Consider the following 24,698-nt stretch of genomic DNA (forward strand, 5'->3'; position numbering starts at 1 on the left):
TTGTTGTATTCTAGTAGAAATTCCATTGACGTTCTGTTGCTCAATCAACAAAATTTTTGTTGAAATACTATTGTCCCTTCATTGTAGATTTGTTGAGCAGTATTGAAAAGTGGCCACCGTGGAACCATTGTAATTTCATTGACGAGTTATTGCGTTGATTTCATATGGAATTTCTATGGAATAACAATTGTACTTCTACGAAATTCCCATGGATGAACAATTGTACTTCTATGAAATTTCCATAGATGAACTATGGTACTTCCATGAAATGTAAAGTGGAATGCAACATGAAATCAATGAATCTTGATATTCTCCACTGACATCTTCAAGGTGCATTTCTTGGCTTTCCATTACAAGGCCTCTTTCCCTGTAATGTTATGCAAAAAGAAACGTCTAACTTTGTGATTAAGAAAAAGCACATGAATCGGGGTTCTTTTGGTACATACAATGGCTCTGCAGTTTATTTGTCAATTATTCTTTCAACTCCCTTGCGAGCATTGAGGACAGGCTGTTCTTTATGTAGGAGATGCTGGCCGAAGGAAACTTGGAGCATGTGTAGTCTGAAAAAGAAACACAGCATTAGACTAGCATTAAAGCATCAGAATTTGCAAACCTATTCTTGTTTGTGACAAGCACTATGTCTAATAAAAGAAGAACTTGCTATATATATATGCTTAAACGCAGGCTACACTGCTACTGTAAGGTCCGTATTAAAGAACCCAACTTAGCTGAAGCACATGCTTGACTTAAGTGACGCCTGTCGTGAACGCACCGGAGGAAAAGTCGTGAGTGCCCTGGGCACGTTCACGCCAGGCGTCACTCAGATCAAGCCAGACATGGGGTTTAACTGAAATTGCGTTCTTGAATACAGCGGTAAGTTGTAAAAAGAAATTAAGTCCTGAGAAAACATTCAGTGGCTGCGCATACACTAGGCAGCTTTCATGCTTTGAGGTATCTGCAATTCAACTTTGCACAGTGCCTTCAAATTGCCCTATCACACAGTCATTCAGCTATGCTTTGAGCCAGAGTCTGCAGTTATCAGGTGTGCAACATAATGTTGTTAAGAGTGGAGACAGAAAGAAGGTAAACATCTCAGTATTGACGCCAAACTCCTTGCTGCACCGGAAACACAGGTTGATGGGATAGTAACTACTCAGCGAAATTTTATATAATTCACTTACGGTACAGTTAACCCTCGTTATAGCAAAGTCAGTAAAATCGGCACTTCACTATATAGAAATTTAGTGGAATGTAAATTTGACCGTTTATGCATTTAATTGTCACAGACAGAATTTTCTTACCCGGATAAGGGAGTAAAAATGATCAAATTATCGGGCAATTGGTATACACAAACTTCAGTGACAAAAAGTGGCAGTTTCCCAGGAAAGGGGAAGCAGGGATAGTGACAGCAAAGTGTCGCACAATTACACGAAGGTTGACAAGCCTTGTTAGTGAGCTACCCTTAAGATTGTATGATAAAACAGCAGAAATAGTAAGCCTAAGTGAGAAGTGTACGAGCTTGCTTTGAATTGCTTTGTCAAGAAAAGAATTGCATTTTTTGAACGTGATCTAGAGTGCACAAGGCCCTTTACCGTGCACGCAAGCATGTTTTGCATGCATATAAAATTGTGCGCTCGTTGCTAATAAAGCATTGGTTGAAGCTAGCATTTGTGTGCGTCCACTCGCATGTGCTTAAACAATCCTAAGGAAATATGGTTTGTAGTTTTAGCGGATGTATAAATTGCAGTAAACATTCGCTTACTAATTAAACTAGCAATCATCATGCCATGCATGCTCACACAGGCAAACATGAACAAATCTCACTCGATGACTGCAACCACTCGCCGTCACAACACTGCAAACAAAGGGGAGCGAATGCTATGGCCTCTTCATTCAATGCGTTTCCAAAAACGTGATATTACACGAATTCCAACACTAGGTGTGTGCAAAGACTGTGGACGAGTGGCTGTGCACTCTTCGTGCATGCGCTGCCATGGCTGAACACCCTTTCATGTCAATGCAGTGAAATAGCTAAACTACAAGTGCCGAGGGTTTAGCAGCCGTATACTACAATAAATGAAAGAGTGCAAATGCTTCAAAAGATGTGTTTGCGTGCACTGGGACATGACTTATGTAGCACTACATCAGCTGGCATGTGTTACATACAATAACTGCTCATATAAATGTAAGGAATGAACCATATGAGTAGATAGAACAAAGACAATAAGTAAGCCAAACTGCAAAAAAAAACAAATCAGTCACATATAGACACCAAGAGGGCTGCCCTGCTATGCTTTTGCATATCTCTTACAAAATACAGCATGAGGAGCTGCCAATTTTTAAAATAGCCATTCAAGACAGCAATTTGCAGTTGCACCCACAATAAGATCAACATACATACCAATCACAGCTTGAACACGAACAGGGTCCAAGGCCTCCTTCAGTGGCTGGTCAATGTGTAAATTACTCCTGCCACCCAGCAGTGTCCTTCCTCGCAGCTCATCCTCTGTAAAAACAATTCGCAAAAGAGCCCTGGCAAATTTGCCAGGGCCACTCTCACAGGCACGGCTCAGTTTTTCGAGCGTGCCTTTCTCCACAGTGACGCCCCCCCCCCTATGTCGACCTGGGAGCATAAAAAAAAAATCATTTGGCAGTTAGCGCATAAACTTCTGTAAGCAAGAGATTGAGAATTTGCTGGCAGCTTCATATCTAGGAACAAATAGCAGTTTGAAGTACTGAAACGATGCGGTAACCTGCAGCAGTTACTGACATGACTTACAGCGACAAGTTTTTAGAGCGCAGCTCTTAATAGCCTGGTTACTGCAGTGAACATCAGCGGCGGCGTAACCAATTGAATGAGCAAAACAGCAAAAGATGAAAGGCGTGAGCCGTGAACGGCGCAGACCGATGAGAGCGGCTCCTTCAGTGACGTGCGTGCAGGAAACTGGTTTCATGTGGACCCGCCCGTCCACTCCATGCGTCCTTGTGTCTGGTCTCAGCCGAACGGCTAGATTTGTACTATCGTCTGCTCACATCAGCCCATCGCTTGCGCTTTTTTGGTCTTGTTTCGATTGTCATGGTTAGCAATTGTTTCTGATTGTGTAGCACTTTCTGGAAGCCAAGCGGCACCACCGATTGCACTGGAACCTTCGACGAGTCATGTATAAAAGCCGACGTGTTTGACCCGCAGATCAGATATACGACAATTGCCGACTCTACTACATTCTTTGCCTGAAAATATCGCGAAATGAAAACACGTATAGGGCTGCGCTCATATTTCACATTAGGGAGTACTGTAATCGTCGGTATCTTTTTTCGTCCACTTTCATTTTCCTTTATCATTTCTACACTTAAAGAAAAACAATAACTTCCCCTATGCTATACTTGGCATATCTGTTGGTTGCACATCAATGTGTTTCACAAAAGTGGGCCTTCAGTTCCCTTTCTCCTTCATTTCATAGCAAGGGTCTTGAATCACGCAGGTTTGATACCTTAAAATAACATACGACAGTTTATTGGCCAGCTGCCTACTCATAAAGTTCACATACTACGTGTTACCATTGGCCTGAGTGGCACTCGCTAACACTCCTAGAGCTACACACACATAAATACCAAAGAATGTGGATGTTGGAACAGTCGCCAGACTTGGAGCTTGCAGAGAACTTAAAGGATAGTGCAAAAAAATCATTTCAGTATCATTTCATGCATTTATGACACTAGCTAAGACGGCGGATAGGATAGATATATCTACCTTTGGGCAAGCAACAACAGGTTCAGCTGCTTGTTGTGTTTTGGTTTCGACGTTACCCAGGGCCTTTCGCAGCCTTTTCACTAATTTGGCTGCCTCTGGAAATGCAAAATAAATCAGTTATGAAACTAATCGTGTAAGGTTCTTTAGTGCACACCTAAATCACAATAGACAGGGGCTTTTGGATTTCACCACAGTCAAACTGCACCCACATAAGCTCGATGCAGCCGACCTAGGTGCAGTGAAGGTGTTTGGGCACCAAGACCATTTTTCAGTCATTTTAAATTGAGACGCACCGATACACTTCTTGTTAGTGGCTATGTAAGTCGTAGAAGTTTTTAGCAAGTGTTCTTCCTTGCTAAGTTCACATCTGTGCTCTAGCAGGCCCATTCCATTCAGTTCTTAGAGCTTTGCATAATTTTTTAATGAAAGTGCCATCTGCTGGACTACATGCCAAGATCCAAGAAAGCCATTCTACCCTTCAATTCCTCACATTCGCAACTGATTAAGAGGCGAATCGCAAAATCATGTTTCAGGTCGGCTCTTGTGAAGTCCTGCCTACACAGGATAACGGAAAGCTGCGGTCACCAAGCAGAAATGTTGTAGCAAGCCGAGTTCTAGCTTCTGCTCCTTTAAGCTGTCGCAAAAACACTGCTTAATCAGCTGTGCAAAGAGCCTGCAGTAGACGTTTTAGGTATCCCGCAGATGAGGCATTTGTTTGAGGTTGTGCCATATGTGCATAACATCTTGCACGACTTAGGAAAGTCGCAGGGAAGAATGGGGTGGATTTTGTTTTCTGTGCCATGCAAGTTGGCGCTACCATGCAAACGCGACATGGGCAGTCAAGTAAGGAAATACTGCATGAAGAAACACGAGTATCAGTATGTCGCATGCGCTATAGCACAACAAAAGTATACTTCTGTTGCGTACAGAATTCCTGAAGGCTGCGGGCATGCTTAGTTGGGACAGGCTGGCCAGTGCTGGAACCAGAGCCAGTGTTTTGAAATAAGGAGGAGGGTCGAATCTTGCTCTACGCTCCAAAAGTGTAGTTACTATTTGCAATTGAAGAATGCAGGAGTTGTAAACTGTAGAAAAACTAGAGTGCAAGCTTTTGGAAGCGCTCTTAATAGAGAATTATGGATCTTATATGTGCGTTAGCGTGACTTCGGTGGCACATTTAAAGGAGTACTGACACAAAAATTTTCATTCTTGTTTTTTCTGCTGTAATAAGTAGCTAATGACCCAGCAATCACGGTGCAAAACCTCGTTTGCTTCAGAGTGCGACAGGTAATTATTTGGAATCTTCTGTGCAGCGACCAGTCCAAGTTTCGGTTTCAGAGAGCAACGAGATGGGAGAAGAGGGATTGTAAACACAGTGAGCACGTGATCGCACAAAACTGCGACGTGTTCAAGACAGCGCGCTCGCAGGCAAGCGAGTGCTCTCTGAGCGAGCTTCGTGTTGCTAGTTCGTCGAGCTTTGCGACGTCGTCGCGCCGTCCTCGTTTTTGTCGTCCAGCGGCGACTATTTCCTCCAGGCAGGAGTCGCCACCATATTAGACGTGGCCAGCCACTTATGATTCGATCCGCCACGGGCAAGCTGGCAATCGCTGGGAAACGGTGTAGGCCTAGCTCGCTGGCCGTCTGATCCCGGGCTGACGGCCCTTGCGATCTGTCCGCAGCTCGTAATAAATCACCTATATTCGTCAACACAATCAACGTCTGCACATTTAAGACGCTCATAACTGACAGTACAATTAGTTTTGCCAACGGCGTTGGTAGCGATGAGAAAACACGTTAGCAAGGTGCACTGACCGCTTGCGAGCCAAAATCACGCAACGTTTCACAACATACACACTTTCGAGATCACTTAACTCTAAAAGCTATCTCGTGTCAGAAACAAATAAGCCAATTATTGTGCCGCCGTCAGTGGCGAACGAGGCCAGCATCTCGACCAGGGAGAACAAGAAAGCACCGGGGCGATCGGAGCAGGGAGAAACTTGCTCGCTAGCCCCGCCCCGACGACAGTGCAAACTCGTGACATAGCGTTTTCTCGGTTATTTACAATCCTTCCTTGGTGTCTATATCGCGAGGTGCTGCACTTCGGGGGTGGCTGCGCACACGTACTTTTAAAATTGATTTTAAAGATGTTCTAAGCTGTATTCACCGCTGATATTTTGCAGACGATGTGTGTGTGTCCCACCTAAATCGATCTCACGAGTTATCTCGACTTCAAATTTTTGTGTCAGTACTCCTTTAAACAAAGAAGCGCAATTTATGGCTAGGCACAGATATGCTGGTTGATTTACTTCTGTATAGTTTTTTATGCCTCTAGTGCGCAATTGACGAGGTACACATTCTTCCCAATTATCATGTTTCATGAAGAGATCGTGCACATGTGGTTCGATATTATTGTCGTATATCCTTGTTTTTGCGCCTGCTCCGTTGCTGGTTTCGGGGTGCCTTGGGTGCAATGCGCGCATTATGCTGCTGCAGCAAAATTTTCCAATGAAGCGTCTCGCCTCACACTGTCACATCTATTGCGCTTTCCTGTACTCAAATAAGGATGCTATAACAGGTTTAATATATAACAAGAGGTCAAAGGATGAGAGAAAAAAAAAAGAATGCACATGCAGCGCTACTCGCACAAACAATCGGAAAGGGGTAGCAGAGAGCACCATGAAATAAATTTGAAAATGGGAGCTTACGGCATGTCAATAAACAAAATGTCATCCAACTCTGAGGTGCAGTCAAAGGGACTGAGATAGATAACATTTTGTTTATTGACCGTGCCACAAAGCTGCCATTTTCATTTTGTTTATTTCCATGGTGCTCTCCGCTGCCCCTTTCCAAATTTTTGTGCGAGTGGATGTATGTTCATTTTCTTTCCTCTCGTCATTTCACCTCTTGCTATATTTAAATCTGTAGCATTAAACACGACTGTTCCTGTACCAATAAACAGAGGGCAGTGCAAACTGATGCAAAGTTGATTCCTTCAGTGCTGGGGTGGTTACAGGCTTCATCGGTGAAGCAGAGCTGCTAGATTACATGCATTTACCAGCATGTCGGTGTCTGCTAAGGGCCGGCTCAGTGTCCTTACATGGCACCAGGCAGCACATTGACACCGACTTGTTTGCTATTTATGAGATTATAATGTTATGTGTCAAAACAATCTTGCTCGCTTTCAATGTGGTAAGTCATCACATTATGATCTCAACTTGGTCATCATAATGCAATGATTAAATTTTGTTAATTATTGCATTCTGGGGAATTCTAACTCATTTAGCGCAGGCAGTCAGCAGCAAACAGGTCAGAGTCAATGCACTGGCTGGTGCCTTGTAAGGACACCGAGCAGGTCTTTTCTTTCTGGGCTTTTACGTGAAGGTCAATAGCAGACAGCGTGATGAAGGTGAATACATGTAATCTAGCAGTGTTGCTTGGCTGAAGAGGCTCGTAACCACCCCCAGCACTGAAGGAATCAACTTCGAATCAGTTTAGCCTACCCTCTATTTATTAGCAGAGGATCGCTCGTGTTCATGCATTCTTTGTCGCCAAGAGGCTTCCTCAAATGATAAGACATCTTGTTAATTTTGAGACCGGCAGAATTAAGAGCACTTCAAAAAAAAATTTTTCTCCCTTTAACCAAAAATTCTTTTAATAAAAGTTCCTCAGTTTAAAAACAAAACAATGAGCTATCAGAGGAGGCAGTGTTATTGCATATGTTTTCCTAGGGTCACTTCATTGTTAAAGTAGCAGACCCCCCTGAATCAGTTTCTTTCTTTTTTTCAAATTCTTCACCTGTGTGCCCTATTGTGCCATATTCCATCCAAGCAAATGTAATTGCGCAGTAGCGCTCCTGACCACTTGGCTGATGTAAACTTTAAGCTCTTGCTGGAAAAATGCCTAACTACAAGTTATTTTACTTTATGGCCTACTAATATTCTAGAAATCGCGAATGATGGATGAATGCATTTTTGCGTAAGGCTTCTCTTATCTGCAAAATTTTGTTCTGTTCTCATAACAAAGAAACAGTGTTTTTGCCAGTGCCTTTTATAACACATAGTTTGGCACCTTATTACAAAGTTCACATGGTACGAACGGAAGTAACATCCTTTTCCTGGAAAAATGTTTCCTGACATGAATGTATTTCTTATGTTGAAAAGTCTCCAACTTCTTTAAGAGCACTGGCAAGTGATCAAGCACCAAGGTTGTGACATTTGGCACGAGAAGACGCTATAATGTTGTGACAGCATATGTTGAAAGGAATTTACCAGCAACGTGATCGCGCTCCTCTGCCGTCCGCTTCATCCTCTCTACTTCAGCTCTGAGAGCCTCATTCTCTTCGACAAGCTGCTTTACCTGAGCAGCACAGGTGCTGCATGAGTTGATCTGAAATTAAGAAAATGTGTTTATATTCTAAAAACACAATGAATTGATTTAGGTGTGCCAGCAGCATTCACACAAAAAATATCTGCGGGCAGTCCATTTTCACAGACTTTCGATGAAGTTATCAACATGTAGCTTTTTTACAAACACCACATAATTCAATTTTGCCAATGGTAGTTGACACTGCTGTGGCACCATCAAATCAAGCGAATGGTAATACCGGTTATTCAGTTGTTTGATGCACAAGTTATTGATGGGTTACGCTGCCTGGTTGGTTGACAAATAATATCTGAATATTCGGATGTCCCGTTTTTTTCCCCCCAAAGACCTTTAACTAGGTTTCAACGACAACCAATGGTCACTTGCTCATACTGCATCAGGTCCTCTGCATTTTCGATTCAATTTTATAAACAAATTATTAGCTTATGGCAATAATAGGAAAAAGCACCGAACATCGCCAGTATTTTTTAGCGATGCCTTTTCCCGATATCAATGCCTCTAAATGGTTTTCGCATTCCTGAATGGCTCCTTTCAATTCTCTGCCCAAGGCACAGCATCGCTTGGCCACTCACGACAAAAAACACTAAAAGGCATTGTCAGTGGGAAAAGGAATTGCTACAGAAACCATCCCACGCTTGTTTAGACTAAATAAGCATGGTTAAGTACCAACCTTGTTACGTAATAAGCTTATTTGCAAACAGTCATAAATAAGGGTTAGCATCGTAAATTTACATGCATCTTCTTTTGGTCATAGTGTGATGAACAGCCAGCTATGTAATAAAACCTTTCAACATCCCTGCTATTTATTTCACACGCACAAACACATATATATTATGTTTTTCAATAAATGCACCACCAACCACCTGTAAATAAATTTAAAGAACGGCCAAGCAAAGAAAAGATGCAGCCTGAGGTATGACTACCTTACAGAGTGGTAGCAGCAGCATGGTAATGCTGAGGATGAGAAATATGGCTCTACAGCATAGTAATATCATTCTGGGCTGAGGATATTGCATGCATTACTGAATGGTGACAAATTAAAGTGTGTCACTGCTGCAATGGTTCTCAGAGACCTCCACAGCATTACTACAGCAAGTCACTGACAAATTTAAGGACAACTTCGGGGGCTCCATGGTTAACCAGAAGCATCCAAGAAATCCTTCACGATTTTTAAAATTTTCTAAGCTATTTTGACTCTGCCCCACAAGCTTCTTCAGAGTGTTAGCAAAGTTTTACCCCACATATTTAATGGTTGTTCAGATGCAGATGTCACTGTTCAAAAAACAAACTTGTAGTCCCCTTTAAGTGCCAAAGCACACGTAAAGCATAACTGAAGAATTTATAGCGACATTTTGGGCTGTCTAATAAACATACAATTTTACAGATTATGAATTGTTGCACTTTGCATGCGACACTGTGACACAACACAAGTTTTTGAAGAAACTGTTCCCAATACCAAATGTGTTCAAATATCTGCCTAACCAGTTAATCAAGCCATATATCCTGAATACTCGTTTTTTTTATAGATCCAGATAACCAGTTTTCAAGGCTCAATTTGCTTCCCTTTGGTTTAACCGGATGCAGTTTGACTGATGCTTTGTAAGCACTCGTAGAAACTGGAGGCTCAGACCGTTGCAGCTTAGAGCTTCTGCTTTTCTGTGTAGTCATTCTGTCCAAAGAAAGTCTAGACACACACTCTGCTGCAAGAGGGCATCTTCAGCACATGAAAAATAGATGTCTATTATTTTTTAAGTTTGTGCGCACAAGCACTTTTCGCATGCAATGGTTTGCCCAACCACACCCTTGATATTATCTGCGTTCAATCAAGGTATAGGCGACAGATCCGCCATTTTCACCTTGTTGTTCAGATTCATACAAGATGGTCAATGAAACTTAACCAGATGGTATACTCACGTTTTCTGTTGGCAGATCAGATTGCGCAGCAGCCTCCGACACGAGACGGGCTCTCTTTTTTTCGAGTTGCTGTGGATTTCCTGTTAAATAAATGGTAGATGCTGTTATTTATGGAGTATTTCATAAATCCGCACACATATTAGCTGCCCAACCAAATGCCATCAAGATAAAAAGAATAATAAGGACCTTTCAGCAATAATGCCACCAGGTGCTTGCTGCTAGACACCCCTGTGCTGACAATACTATTTCCATGTTATCGAATGAGCTATTGAAAAAAAGAAAATTATTGAGCCACACTTTTCATGGTTTATTCAAAAAGTTTTGGTAACAGCTCCCAAGCACAGAAAACATACATATATGCAGGCACTCACACACAAACACCAAAAAAAGGACCCCCTGATCACAGAAGCACATGTGTGATATAAGAGGGTGCAACCCCTTTATTTACATACAATTAAACACCCTTGTTTCGTGTTATGTGGGTGGGTGCATGTATGTGAGTGTTTTGTGTGCTTGGGAGCTGTTACTACGATGGATTACCCACCAGCTGAGCTAAAAGTTTTACGTTCATAAAGTTGCAAAGCAGCCTAGCGAGGCAATCAGAATCAATGTCATGAGAAGGCAGTTATGCGGATATATTTAAATAAAACTGACTTTGAAAAAAGTTTCTTGTTTCTTGTAAGCTGCCACTTAAAAGGTGTTCTCTAGGCCAAATATAGCGGCACACTAATTTTTGTTTTCGGTGTTCTGCAGCGGGAAAAAGGCCGGACATGTCGCGAAGAGCTACTTTTTTTTTCATTATTTTTTAGACTAACTTTTGTAGATTTTGTTTTTTTTCGTGAGCGAAGGAATCTACACGGTAACACGCGATTTGCGTGTTCTTACCATAAGCAGCAACTGTCTGATTAACACATCGGTGATTAAATCCCCATTGAGAGAGTACAAATGAACTTGATGAAAGGATGCCATTCATGGCTATGCTGTGTTACGTTGTGCTGCTCAGGCACAGCTGAAAAATATCAACTTCTAGCACAGACACTGGTCGCGTCGATCATTTTCTCTATGACATGCTTTTTTCCACATCTTGTACCGGTGTCGCGCGTACACTTCTGATCGCGATCGGGAGCGATCCGGATCGGATTTCTTGATCGCGATTGGCTGCCTCGCGCAGCTTGCGCAAATGAACCAATCGCTATCGAGAAATTCGATCCGAATCGGGCTTGATCGCGATCAAAATGAGCCGCGTGACACCCGTATTAGTGATCGACTGATGATACCTGCAACACGCTACACTGACATCCTGGGCAAAGCACAAAATTTGGTTGTGTGCGCCCTGAGTGAATCGAACAGGCCTTTAGTTGGGACAGCTGTCAAAAAACACGAGATGTACTCACCGAAGGCAAGAAGTTCTGCCAAGGCCGGTGGCGCTCCTTCCTTCCAGCTCACGCGGTGAACCGTTCTGCGCAGTTGTTTGATGCATCCCTGCTGGGATATTAAGCGGAAGGCCACATCCGCGTCGGCCAGGGCACTGACGGGATATACGTCCCACTTTTCGTCCTCCACCCATTTCACAAGAATGTGCGACATCGTGGATTGCAAAACAAGCACACGTGCTTCTAGCAAGGAGGTAAGGGTGCGAAGAGCTAAATATTAACAAAATGGCGACAAAAAAACGCAAAAAGAGAGTTGGTGTCAATGTTGCCTGCTCACTTTTTAGATGTGGCTAAGTTTGGTCTAAAACGACAAAAAAAAAACAACAAGACAAAATCCTGAAACAAAGCTTTAATAAATATTTGCAGCCCTGTCAGTGGCACATGAATATTTAATACTTTGAAATGCGTTTTTCTACACTTAACTTGTGCGTACGTTGATCTAACTTTTCAGTGTTGAGTCGTTAGTGTCGAGGCAGCTGGCCGGCTGGCAACGCATTGGTCTAGCCTAGCCTAGCCAGGAGGCATAACAGCTGGTATCAGCGTGTGCACGTGCGAAATTTAAGTTGTGGTCTCTTCTGCTATTGTACTGCTCCGCATTCGCCGTTCACTGTAGTACTCTGTGGTGAGCGCTGTATTTTGTCGTGAGATAATCGTGCAAGCTCCCGTCGGCTCTGTGCCTGCGTCACTCGCGGCCGATGCCGCCCAAAAGGCAATTTGGAAAGTACTTATGGGACCCGTCCATCGACGTTCCGATACGCTCAAAATACAGGTTCAGAAAACGTTCATCAGTTGGCGCTTCGTCTACCGCGTTGGACAAGGAACGAGGTTCTGCAGATGCCAGTGAAGAAAGTTCGCGTGAAAGCGAAGCAGACGCTGACACAGGCCACATAGCACCGTTCCCTTCAACTGCTAGTGCAACTGAAGACAGCCATATTTTGGAAACCACGAGTGAAGCCTCGTCGACCTCGTCCTCCGAGGACAGCGAATCGGAAGGCGACGCTGATGTATATCCTGACCACGGCGAGCAGCATTTTCCGAGAGGCTGGAAGGATGAGTTGGTAAGCGTTGTGGTGTCAAGCGTCGTTTCCAAATATTATTTTGTGGCTGTAACATCTTGTTTTGAGCCGACGTAACACCTGCCGCTCATTATCTCCTGTAGCTGCAGAAGCTTGGTGCCCTAGTTATGATATAGTGAAAATATTGTGATGGAAGTGTGAAGACTACTATTGGCGTTAGTGTTTTCTGTTAAAGAATAATGAAGTAGAGAGCGTACCGATGCGATCATTGCTTGCAGCAGTTATTTTTCTCCATTAATGACAAAACCACGCTGTTAAATTGAGTTTGCTCATGTAAACGCTGTTTTGTCGATATACTGCGCGACAAAACTGGTGCTGGTAAATGGGAGCTGAGACAATATTCTTTGAACATGTGTCGAAACTTAACAGTGCTCCAAAAGTGCATTGCAGCGTGCATTTTATGGCATGAAAGCACTTACTCACTGTGCTGCAGGTAGCATGACTTTTTTAAAGTGGTTTCTGTGGTGGATGTCTGGTGCTCACCATGCAGAGTTAACGTCTGCATTAGTTCGAGGCAGGTTTGCAGTGTAAAGGGGGGGGGGGGTAGCTTAAGATGATGCAGTAAAGATGGTTACCAGTGAAGTCAGGTTGGCCAACATCAAGCCTGTACCACAAAATGACACATGAAGCCCTTGTGATGACAGCATCTTCTAATTTATTGTGTTGATAACAAAGGGTGCGTCTACCTAGAAATGTATACTTGTACTGTTGTACTTAACACTTAACCATTGCTTACTACCATTTCTCTTTGCTTAGGATGAAAACCTGTTTCCGGGATCCAAGCTTACGAAAGCCGAAAGCCTCCTAATGGTCATGGCCCACAGCTTGCGCCATGGCTGCTCAAAAGAAGCCACCGAGAGCCTACTGCAGCTTCTTAGTGCTCACTTGCCAGAAGGTGTCAAATACCCGACATCAAAGTATACCTTTCTTCGACACTTTGCTGGTGCTGAAAAGCAGTATGCTAAGCATTTCTACTGTAGTACGTGCTCTGGGTATATTGGTGAATTACCAGGAAATGATGTGGTCTGCAGTCACTGCAATATAAACCATGAGAGTGGCAGCTTATTGAAAAGCTCATCATTTTTTCTGGTGATGGACCTCAAAGGCCAAATTCAAGATGTGCTGGAGTCTGGAAAGCTCCAACGCAATAGTACAGGCACTTCCTTTGATGTATGTGACATCACGGAAAGCTTTCAATACAACAAGTTGCCCGTGACTGCGAATGACATTACCTTAACGTTTAATACTGATGGTGTGCCCCTCTTTGAAAGCTCCAATGCGAGCATGTGGCCACTTCTTTTGATGGTTAATGAACTGCCTTACAAACAACGTGTGCAAAATCTTTTGTTAGCTGGGCTGTGGTTCGGCACAGGTAAACCATCAATGAACTGTTTTTTGACCCCATTTGTAAAAACGATGAATGAGCTGTCATCCACTGGAGTTGTTTGGAGGGACAGCAGTGGTGTGTCGCACACGTCAAAAGCATTTCCTGGTCCTTGTGCAGTAGACACCGTTGCCAGATGCGAACTGACTTGCATGACGCAGTTTAATGGAGCTTATGGTTGTGCATGGTGCGAGGACTCTGGGCAAGTTGTTCCGAAAGGAAATGGGTTTTGTCGTGTGTACCCTCCAAGTGCATCTGCAAACAAGCTCAGAACACATGAGTCCTTTCTGTACCACGCTCGAAAGGCCAAGGCCATGCAGGCACCCAGTTGTGGAATCAAAGGTGCAAGTGTGCTGACACTTCTTTCATTTTTTCCATTTGGTGAGGGCTTCGTTGTAGATTACATGCATGCCGTTTGTTCGGGTTTTGTACGGGCAACGATGTTTATGTGGCTGAAGTCCAGCCAGTGCCGACGATTTCACCTGCGTAAACATCTTGCTGAGGCGGACGAATGTCTTTTGAGCCTCACCCCCACGTGGGAGCTCTCGCGGCTGCCAAGGTCCTTAAAGGACATAAAGGAATGGAAGGCTGCCGATTGGAGGAATTGGCTGCTGTTTTATTCCCCAGTCGTATTAAAAGGCCGCATTCCTAAGAGGCAGTATAACCATTGGTTGAAGTTTGTGGAGATTATGCATTACCTTCTTGGTCCTTGCATCTGCGTTCAGCAGCTTGCCACAATTAAGGGAGAGATAAAGAAATTTCTTCTTGAGTATGAAGAATTATACGGTGTCGAGTACATGACATATAATTCTCACCTCCTTGTGCATATTGTCGACAGTGCCATAAACTGGGGTCCTTTGTGGGGATACTCCCTTTTTCCATTTGAATCAATGAATGGTACTCTTGGACGATATGTCAATGGCACTAGGTATCCGCAATTTCAGATTGCCAACAAGTTTGGGATTTTGCAAGCTCTTGTAAAGCTTTGGATGTCAAGGTGTGTGCAGAATATCCATCGCACTTTAGGGTCTTCTTTTAAGACTCTAATGAAGGGCTACTCCCTACGGAAAAATGTTTGCCATGTGGGGTCTGTACTGCTGATAGGCAAAGGTGTTGAGAAGGAGGACAGGAAAGAATTCCAGAAAATGATGGTCGGGCCATTTACGTTCTGCACAGCCCGTCTTGATAAGTCCAAAAGAAATAACTCTTATGCACATGCTAACAATATTTTTGGACGCATCATTGAAATTTTTGTGGAACATAACAGCTCAACAGCTGCAAGTAGCTATGAGGCACAAGTGTGTGTGGAGGTGTTGAGAGTGCAGTCAGAATTGTTAACAAATCTTTCTGAAGCCAAATTTTTGCATTTTGTGGAAGTGGTTCCTTCTGTGGAACATTGCATCGTAAGCGCAAGAAGCCTCAAGAAGTGCATTGTCTTAAATGACAAACAGTCTCTTTACTTGTGTTCGATGCATGAAAACTTGGTTCTAGAATCTGTGTGAGTTTGTAGTGGGATGTCACAAATGCTTGGAAAAGCTGAACCAAAATGTTATATGGTATATATATGTTTTGTTATAGAACACAGCTGCCCAACATGTGGCAACCTAAACCCCATGAGCAGACTTTTGTTGCTAGGCAACGATACATGCTACCAACCACTGTGTGAGTGTTAAATCCTTCTGAACACATAGTCATGCACGCACCAAAAGTAGTTCTGAACTGTCAGTGCCATTTTGTAAAATTTTGTAAAAAGAGACAGGCCCAACTTCATCTCTCTGGGTGCACCTGCATCTGTGAGCAGATATTCTGTTTAATGTCTCTAAACAAAAGCCGTTTTCTGTATTCATTTATTAATGTCGCATAAGATTTGGTGAGGACAGCAACAAGTGTGATGACATTAAGCATAAAGTGCTCTTTTGCAAGCATGATGTGCAATGTTTTTCACTAAAGTGCAGTCAGTGTGGCTCCGAGAAAAGTTGGTTTTGGTCTTTTCAAGTTTTGAGTTGTGCAGCCTTGCTCTAGAATAAAACCAGAAATTGTAATTACTTTTTGGGTATAGTACAGTATATCATGGACATTTTTTTATTTGTACAGTCAATGAGAGGGCACTGTTAGCCATTATGTCGTAATAAGGGGCTGTGTCTCTGTAGTTTATTTATATTAGCATGGTCGGCTTTTGGCAATATTTTAATAAAGGCACACTTTGGGAGCATCTGTGTGCTTTTCCTAAGGTGCCTGTGTTTCAGAGAGTTACTACAATTCATGCATGCACACTTTTTGTCCATATATAGGTGTGCTAAACCTGTTTACCCTTTATAAAACTCTAGTGTGTGCCTTGCAGGAACAAACTCCTTTAAGCAGTTCAAATAAACAGGCTTCAACAAATGCTATTATTTGAAATAATGAGGAAGAGAAATCAGAAGTCTGAAGCAAGTCGTAAACAGGAAGTGAAACACCTTTTTGGGGGGGGGCGGTGGGGGGGGGATGTGAAAGTATTTGGGAGTCAGCATAGTGTGTCCTAAAAATTGCATCCCCAAAAGATGTCTTCAAAGAGGGCTGCTATTAACAAAACTGCCTGCATATCGGTTGTCCATTCTCTTAACGCCTTTGCTGCATCTTGTTTGTTCAAGGCACTTATCAAATTTGTCTAATATGCTGTAAACAACACAAAAGCCATATCTGTGCCATTCCACAGCATTTTCCCCCTTTCATGAAAGCGGTCCTTTGAATGCAAGCTGGTACATAGCTTGCTGTAGAGGTGCTTTTGTGTGGTGTGCTAATGATGACTGCATTGGCTAAAAGCTGCCCGTTGTGAACAGCTGCTCAAGTGAACATAATCGTTAACAGTGTGCTATACCAAATAGTCCTTTCCCTTGCTAACTTGTAGTTCAGAGGTTTCTCTTTTTGTTCTTGTAAATTTGGTGTGGTTTCTCCTGCTCATTACTCGTATAACCCTGTATTTTTCTGTGTTGAAAAGCTTTTGATGGTGCAATTTGTAAGAAGTTTTTCTTCTGTGTCAGCACTGTTTTTGTGTATGAGACTAGTTGTACAGCAAGTAAGGTGTCATTGTTGCAGAAAAGCTCATTTTAGAGGATGAGCATGGTGAGTAATTGCAATGGCTGAACCACTGTCTCTTTCAAGTGTAGCTTCTAAGACTTGCAATCTACCTTATGCATTTGTCATAAAATATTTTGAGCACCAGTTCCAAATGAGATGTTTGCATAGTATGTTTTAGTGAGTGATTGTTGTCCAAGTGGCATGGTAAAGTAACATTTTCCTTAAACTGTTAAAGCATGGGCAATATGAAATGCCATCACAGGGCTTGAAGTAGCCCACAAGCCCTTACAATTTAATCACTTCTTACGAGATGACTACTGCAGCTGTGTTTTGATTTTCCAACACCGTGGAAAATGTTACATTACCTTGCAACGGTGACACTTTAGCTTTAATTAATCAGCACTTCCACGAGCCATCAGATTATTGAATAACCTACCAGACAGCATCGCATCTCTGTCTAATCCTGATACATTCCATCACCAACTTATTACACATTTCACGGAAGTCGTCGTTTGGCATGTGTCAGTTCATATTATGAATTTTTCCCCTTAATTTCCTGTTAAGCATTTTGTTTCATTTCTTTTGTTACATCTTGTTTGCCTTATATCTGCTATAACAAGCCTTGGTGAATTGTGCACTCACCCATGCACTTTTTATTTTATTGAGTCTTAAACTGTGTGCCATATTTCTTATTATTTCTGCATATTGCTTTATCACCTCTTCTTTACTGCGATTATGTGCTCAAATTTCATTTACCATGCATTGTACTTTTTCTTTTTCATCTGGTTGTGTATACACTGTTGTGAAATTTTTTTTCGCCCCCCTTGCACAATGCCCTACGGGCCTGTAAGGTACTTGAAATAATAATATTAGAGCAGTTTTGCTGGAAAGCTTTATGGGCTCACTTGTTCTAAGAGCATGCTTTGTAACCTTGTTTATTTCTTAGGTTGTGTGTTGTGCAACATTGTTATACATTGGTATTGGGTGCTGTGAACACAAAGTGATATATACATATTTTTATGTATAATATACTTTTGTACACTATTTTGTGATGCCTATAAATAATAAAGAGCATGTTACAACTGGTACCATGACTGACTGCTGCTTCAGGGCTTAGCACCCGTCTTCATGTGGGGACCGTCAACATACAAGCAGTACACTGGAATGACGGGGTGGCACAAAACATGAAATGTTACATAGAATTTGTTCTTCTTTTGCCAATTCGGGTCTACTTGGGGCATATATTAGTCTTATAAGCCTGGCGTCTTTCAGCCAAAGCGTTTGCTGTGTGTCATATTTCAAATGAGCTTTGTATCTGAAGACAAATCATATTAGAGAATCGTTTAGCTAAATATCTAGGATAATTCGAATATACACTTGCAGCAAGCTAACAAACATCCTTCACTTGTATCAATACATGCTGGCTGCTTGTAAATCTGCGTATGGACACTTGTATGAAGAAACAAGCAGTGCAATATAGCGAGAGGTGTACAATTCATGTTGTCGCAGACGGCTGTCCTACCTGGCTCTCTTTAGGACAGTGCATGTGCACACTCTTACACCATAACGAGCCGATCCTCCAGTGATAACTACGGTTCACATATTGCCAGGCTGCAGGAAGGGTTGCGATCTACGTGCCACTACTATATCTTAATTCAAACATCTGGGGTACTAAGCAAAACTTGGATGCCTGCTGAGAAAATGCAGAGCAAACACGGAGAGGAAACAGAAACCAGATGACAAACGAGCACTCATTCCTCTATTTTCCCCGCTCAATATGTCGAAAGATCGACAAGCCCAAACAGCCACTATTCTCAAGAACGCCTTACTTTCATCATTCCGTCTAATTAATACTGGCGTCATGCAGCTACTTTCGATCTTAAGTAGCTGCATGATGCCAGTATTAATTAGACGGAATGATGAAAGTAAGGCGTTCTTGAGAATAGTGGCTGTTTGGGCTTGTCGATCTTTCGACATATTGAGCGGGGAAAACAGAGGAATGAGTGCTCGTTTGTCATCTGGTTTCTTTTTCCTCTCCGTTCGCGATCGATTGATCAAGCCTGATGGGGATTGCATGAACTTTTTGACCGCGATATGATAGCTGCTAGCACGGTCCAAACGATCCCAGATCGAGTTTCAGGTGTCGCGGGTCCGAGGCACTTATCAAATTTGTCTAATATGCTGTAAAACTTTTTATATGACTCATTTTTATGGAAAATATTGTTATTTTGACTGAGGCGATTATCGTCTGCTGATCATATGCAACTATCAACTAAATGCTCGTCAGGTTACGATGACGGTAACGAGGCTCTATCGATGCACAAATTCTTGATCCGGATTGAGCAAGATCGCGGTAAAAAGTGACTGCGGCACCGGTGTAATACCTGCTCCGTGAAAATAAACGAGAAATCAATACGAATTTATTCAACGGAAAAATTCTTGACCGGTACACAATGGAAGTTTCGTTGAACTCTCGTTGTAGTGGGTCAACTGGTGTTGAAATTCCATGTAATTTCAATTGAATCAATAATAGTACAACGGATCAACAACGGAAATTCAATACCCATTTTCGTAAGGGTAGCTGTGCCACATACAAGGAGAAATGTTTATAAAGTTTCTCAGTGAAATGTTCACTTAACGGCTGTGGAAGATTCGGTTGTCGGTAGACCGTGGTTATGTCAGTTGATGTCGCTACAGCGCGGTAGGTGCATTTACTCAATTTGTACAAAACATTGCATTATGCAAAACCACTCCTCTACTGCATGTCATTTTTAGGTGATTGCTTCTTTTTCTTTCTAGACTTTTACGTGCCAAAACCAGGTCTGATTATGAGGCATGCCGTAGTGGAGGGCACCGGAATAATTTTGGCCACCTGGGGTTCTTTAACGTGCACTACAACGTAAGCACACGGGCGTTATTGCATTTCGCCTCAATCGAAATGTGGCCACCACGGCCGGGAATCGATCCTGCGACTTCGTGCTCAGCAGCGTAACGCCTTAGCTAACTGAGCCACACCGGCGGGTTCTTGGGTGATTGTGCTCTAAACTACATGTATACCCAAAAGAATAGCAATACATTTCGGTGATAACGACGATCTTAAACGGGCGCTAAAATGGACATTTTACAAGAAAATCATAAATTTTGGCAGGTGTGAGCATGGAACACAGTACAGACGAGAGGATTTCAATCAATCAATCAATCTGTTTATTTCCGTCTTTCGTGTACACGATACGACGAAAATATGTGGCAAAAGAAAAAAAAGCTGCTTGGTCACAGCTTCACTGAGCTCTTGCCAACCGTACAGCAGCAAATACGCATGCAGGAAATGGGCCTACAGAGAAGTTATTCATTTCCTGTTTGCAGCCTCAAGTGAAGATAAACCGTCTTAGATAATGTACGAGCAGCATAGTATAAAGTATTGAAAACAAAATACACACAAAATACAAACACAAACTATATGAGGACACGTATAAGATATCACCATAAACATTATTCAAACGTTTTAGCATAAGCAAATCAAGAAAGACCTATTCAAGGTACTAGATACAAGAATCAAATATTTCCTTTTTCGTTAGAATTAGTATGTCTATATGCCGTGCATAGTATTCGTTCAATGTAAGTGGTATTCTGTATCGAATCCTTTCTGTGCCATAATGTGTATATACGGGAGAAAGGAATTTTAAAAGGTGGCTTGTACCTAAAAGGGTACAACGCTATGTTTTCCTTTAAATTTGCTAGGTCTAAAAACTTTTCAATTTTGCCAAGTAGAGCATTTTTATACATTAGTAGTAATTTGTGGAGGTAGATTTTGTCCACTATTATAATTCTATGCTTACGAAATAGTGGATCTGTATGTTCAAGAAATGGGGCGTTATGGATGCACCGCACTGCCTTTTTCTGCATTATCGCAAGTTTGTGTAGGTTTGTAAGTGTGGTGTTTCCCCAGACTGATGCGCAGTAATACAAGTGGGAATTCAACAAGGCGCAATATAAAGCCCTTTTCACATTTGTTGGAAGTATGTGGCGACAACGACTTAGCATACCGGCAGCTTTGCTTAATTTCGTTAGTAGGTTTTTTATGTCCTCATTCCAAGACATGTGCTCCGTGAAAACGACTCCGAGTAATTTTACCGACTTTTCAATGGTGATTTCCTAAGGACCTAGGGTTATGAATCCAGTTGCTATTTCCGCAGTTCCCAGTGGACGAAACAGGACGCACTTCGTTTTTGATTCATTTAGGTTAAGCCGATTTCTTTTACACCACAGGTAAAGTAGCTGACAGAAGGCCGTAGCCTTAGGTACTATTTCTTTCATATTTATGCCATATATAAGGACTGAGCAATCGTATGCATATATAAGGTACTGCATTTATTATAAATTTGTATGGTATCGTTTATGTAAAAAAGGAAGAATATTGGTCCCAGTATAGTTCCCTGAGGAACTCCCGACTCAATGGGCATCAGTCAGGATTTATGTTTGTTTATTTCGACGTATTGTAGGCGAGAGTTTAAATAGCTTTGGATTAGTTGCAAAGCCGTTCATCTAAAGCCAGAGCGTTCTAATTTATCCAGTAGTATTTGATCGTTGACTCGATCAAAGGCCTTGCTGAAGTCTAAGAAGATACGTAATGTCATGGTCTTATTTTCGAAATGTTCCCGAATAGTTTCCTTTTGAACGAGAAGTGCAGTTTGAGTACTTTGTCCTTTTCTGAAACCATGTTGACAGTCAGTAAGGAGGTTGTGTTTTTTTGGAGAAATTTTCTATCCAAGCGTTTATAATTTTTTCTATTCCTTTTGAAAAAATAGGCAACACAGACACAGGTCGACAATTGCCAAGTTGTTTTTATCACCGTTTTTGTAGATCACTGTTACCTTCGCTACTTGCATTCTACTAGGAAAAACGCCCGTCGTGAGGGACAAATTATATATGTGCGTTAATATCGGTGCAAGTAAATCAATCACATACTTAATTGGCTTAATTTGAAGTTCATCAGCTTCTTGACTGCGACTGTTTCTGAGTCCCTGAAAAATGCTCGTTACTTCGTGCACATTATTTGTTGGGTGGAAAAATACTCTAGCGTTGTAATTTGGCACGTTGACTTTGAGAATATTTATTTGAGTGCAACGAAATGAAATTCAATGCAGTCAAAGTGGTCGGAAACACGGAAGGAATAGCTATAGAGTACGAGCTTTGTTATTTGTACAAAAACTTTTAATCTGTTTTAAAGCATGCGATTCACTTGTTTTCAGTAGAATTGCATGCGTGTAACTATGCGAATATTACGCGCCAGGCATGTAAACGTTTCCATATGCTTCGCACGTCTGAGCCGAGCATTTGTTTTTATTTCACACTCATCTAACAGCTCCCCAAAAATATTCCCGTAAACGGGACCTCCTTCGAAAGAAAGTGAAACTGCTTTTTGGTAGCACATTTTAGGCATACAAGTGCAAAACCACTCTCGTTGCGTCGATCAGGCTGCGACGACGATCGCGACGAGCCTGGACGCTCGGACAAACAGTGTGACGAGCACCGCCTCGCGGCAGGGAACGAAAGGCGACACTCCACGAACCATAGCTCTCAAATTCAAAGTAACATAACAACGTTGGTCCGTCGCCATTCCAGCTCGTCATACCGCCATCGTCACTCCATTTTCTTCATACAATCGTCGCCGTCCTCTCGCTGTCGTCGTCGCACTGTCGTTATTACAGAATGGTCATGATTACAGAATCATCATCCCATTGTTACCCTGCCATCGTCATCACAATTACAAGTTCACCGCCTCTTGAAACGCACTACGCGTAAGCTGAAAGGCATCAAAGAACACCAACTCATGCGCATGACCCTGGCCCTAGCCATATCCCGCGTCATGTAGCAATGCCCATATATATATATATATATATATATATATATATATATATATATATATTGTGGGCGTTTATTACGCACATCTTCCTCATCTGTATGTTATCATCATCATCCTCGCACTTTTACCTATCCTCCTCTTCGCCTGTATATGCGTTCATCATCATCGCCTGTGTGCTGCGCTGGTTCGCTGACCAGCTCCCGGGCCTAATAAACGTCGTTCCAACCGAGACGTCACAAGTGGTGGAGTGTGCTCTTCGGTCCTACGTCCTCTGGCCGTCCGGTCTGCCTCCTGGAGCTTCGTTCAGGTCGCCGCTTGCGCCCACCGTCAGCTAGCATGCCGCAGGACGTGCAGCCTGGCGCCCCTATTGCCTCCATTCCGACATCGCAAGTGCCTCCTTCCTTTATCATCAACAGCGCCCAGCGTGACCCCCATCTCTTCGCTGGTCTTCGCGGAGAGGATGTTGAAGACTGGCTGGACGATTATGAGCGAGTCAGTTCCGCCAATCACTGGGATGATGTTAATAAACTACGCCATGTCTCCTTCTATCTGTCTGGCGTGGCAAAGACGTGGTTCTTTAACCACGAGCCCGAATTGACCGACTGGACTCTCTTCAAGCACCAGCTTCGTGAAGTGTTCGGTACACTCTAGCCAAGAAAAGCCTCGATGCTCGCAAACAACACCTGGGCGAGTCGTACACCTCCTACATCGAGGACGTCCTTGCACTCTGCCGACGTGTGAATTCTTCAATGTCGGAGTCGGACAGGGTACGCCACATTCTCAAAGGCATTGGAACTCTTGCCTTCAATGCACTCGCCACTAAGAATCCGGCTACCGTCGCTGACCTCGTAATCACTTGTCAGCGCCTCGATGAGCTCGAGTCTGTCCGCCTACAGCCCGACATTGACGATGCCCATTCTACGGGGGACCATGACCTACGTACACTGATACGGACGCTCATACGCGAAGAGTTACAATCGATGGGGTTAACCTCACCTTCGACGTATCCCAGCCAACCTTTTGGTGCGTCATTGCGTGACGTTATCAGGGAAGAACTGGCGTCCTTGACCTGCGCTGTGCCAGCACAAGCTCCTGTCCCTCAAGCATTACCAACTACCGCACGACCGACATAGGCACCCTGCAATGCAGTTTGAAGAACAGGGCGCGCCATCTGGCGACCCCAGCAAGAAGCTTGAAGGCGTTCGCGCGCATGGGCCTTTCTTCGCTGCCATTGCTCAGCGCGGGTACAGCGTGGTCTTTTTGAGCTTTTGTCTTTCGCGTCCGAAATACCTGCGCCTGTTTTCTGTAGTTTAAGATCCGATGGCGTCATCAGAACCGTGTGGTCGCACCCCTGTGAAGAAGAAAAGTGGGCGCAGGTACTGCTCTGTCAAAGACTGCCACAGTCGCGAAGGGACGCCAGGCGTGAGGCTGTACAGTTTTCCGTCGAAGCCTTGGGAGAAGTCCCGAAGGCAAAAATGGATTGTCGCCGTGCGACGAGTCAAGTAAGTGAATTCCTATTTGTAAACAGAAATCGTTGCACGTTACCAAAGCAGCCAAGGACGAGGTTCATTTTTCAGTTAGCAGCAATCGGGTAACAGTGAACGGGCAGTTTTTACGAGGTGGTCGCGTAATGTCACAGTTTATTGTTTGATCAATGTTTCACGGTTTGTAGGTTGATAATATTCTTGCAAACTTTTGGTTTAAAATTACGGAAATCGTTCTGACGAAATAAATGACATGCAATACGATATTTGGAACTAGTTTGCGACGGACTGTTCTCTCCCGTCTTGTGGCATTTGTTTTTTGAGAATGACGATGAAACTACTCGTAGCCGTGTTCG

At 43.0% G+C, this 24,698-nt stretch overlaps 2 protein-coding genes across 4 annotated transcripts; one reads left to right on the top strand and one right to left on the bottom strand.

Annotated features, from left to right (window-relative positions):
* Nucleotides 1-15: 15 nt before the first annotated feature.
* LOC119430948 (uncharacterized) lies at nt 16-11,869 on the bottom strand. 3 transcript variants are annotated; one of them, XM_037698416.2, is made up of 6 exons: nt 11,440-11,857; nt 10,046-10,125; nt 8,017-8,134; nt 3,752-3,846; nt 2,402-2,506; nt 16-560 (listed from the first exon to the last, which is right to left on the bottom strand). In XM_037698416.2, exons 1-5 carry the CDS (start codon nt 11,630-11,632, stop codon nt 2,441-2,443), a joined length of 552 nt encoding a protein of 183 aa, XP_037554344.1. In that variant the 5' UTR covers nt 11,633-11,857; the 3' UTR covers nt 16-560; nt 2,402-2,440. The 3 variants fall into 3 exon arrangements, 1 of the variants encoding a protein (XP_037554344.1); XR_005187942.2 differs by having other exon boundaries at nt 18-560; nt 2,402-2,532; nt 11,440-11,862; XR_005187941.2 differs by having other exon boundaries at nt 31-560; nt 2,402-3,662; nt 11,440-11,869.
* A 144-nt stretch (nt 11,870-12,013) lies between these two features.
* LOC119431859 (uncharacterized) lies at nt 12,014-16,295 on the top strand. Its single transcript, XM_037699310.2, has 3 exons — nt 12,014-12,536; nt 13,311-13,471; nt 16,280-16,295. The coding sequence occupies exons 1-3, from the start codon at nt 12,174-12,176 to the stop codon at nt 16,293-16,295; spliced, it is 540 nt and encodes a 179-aa protein (XP_037555238.1). The 5' UTR covers nt 12,014-12,173.
* Nucleotides 16,296-24,698: the final 8,403 nt, after the last annotated feature.

This window comes from Dermacentor silvarum, chromosome 10 (genome assembly GCF_013339745.2).
Source record: "Dermacentor silvarum isolate Dsil-2018 chromosome 10, BIME_Dsil_1.4, whole genome shotgun sequence".
NCBI lineage: Eukaryota > Metazoa > Arthropoda > Arachnida > Ixodida > Ixodidae > Dermacentor > Dermacentor silvarum.

Excerpts from the sequence above, each read along its gene's own strand:
- LOC119430948 (XM_037698416.2), bottom strand. The coding sequence starts at position 11,632 with ATGTCGCACATTCTTGTGAAATGGGTGGAGGACGAAAAGTGGGACGTA. Across the intron at positions 8,135-10,045 it reads CTGATCTGCCAACAGAAAAC|ATCAACTCATGCAGCACCTG; the intron begins GTGAGTATACCA and ends TCTTAATTTCAG. Across the intron at positions 2,507-3,751 it reads CTGTTGTTGCTTGCCCAAAG|AGGATGAGCTGCGAGGAAGG; the intron begins GTAGATATATCT and ends TTGTTTTTACAG.
- LOC119431859 (XM_037699310.2), top strand. The coding sequence starts at position 12,174 with ATGCCGCCCAAAAGGCAATTTGGAAAGTACTTATGGGACCCGTCCATC. Across the intron at positions 12,537-13,310 it reads GAGGCTGGAAGGATGAGTTG|GATGAAAACCTGTTTCCGGG; the intron begins GTAAGCGTTGTG and ends CTCTTTGCTTAG.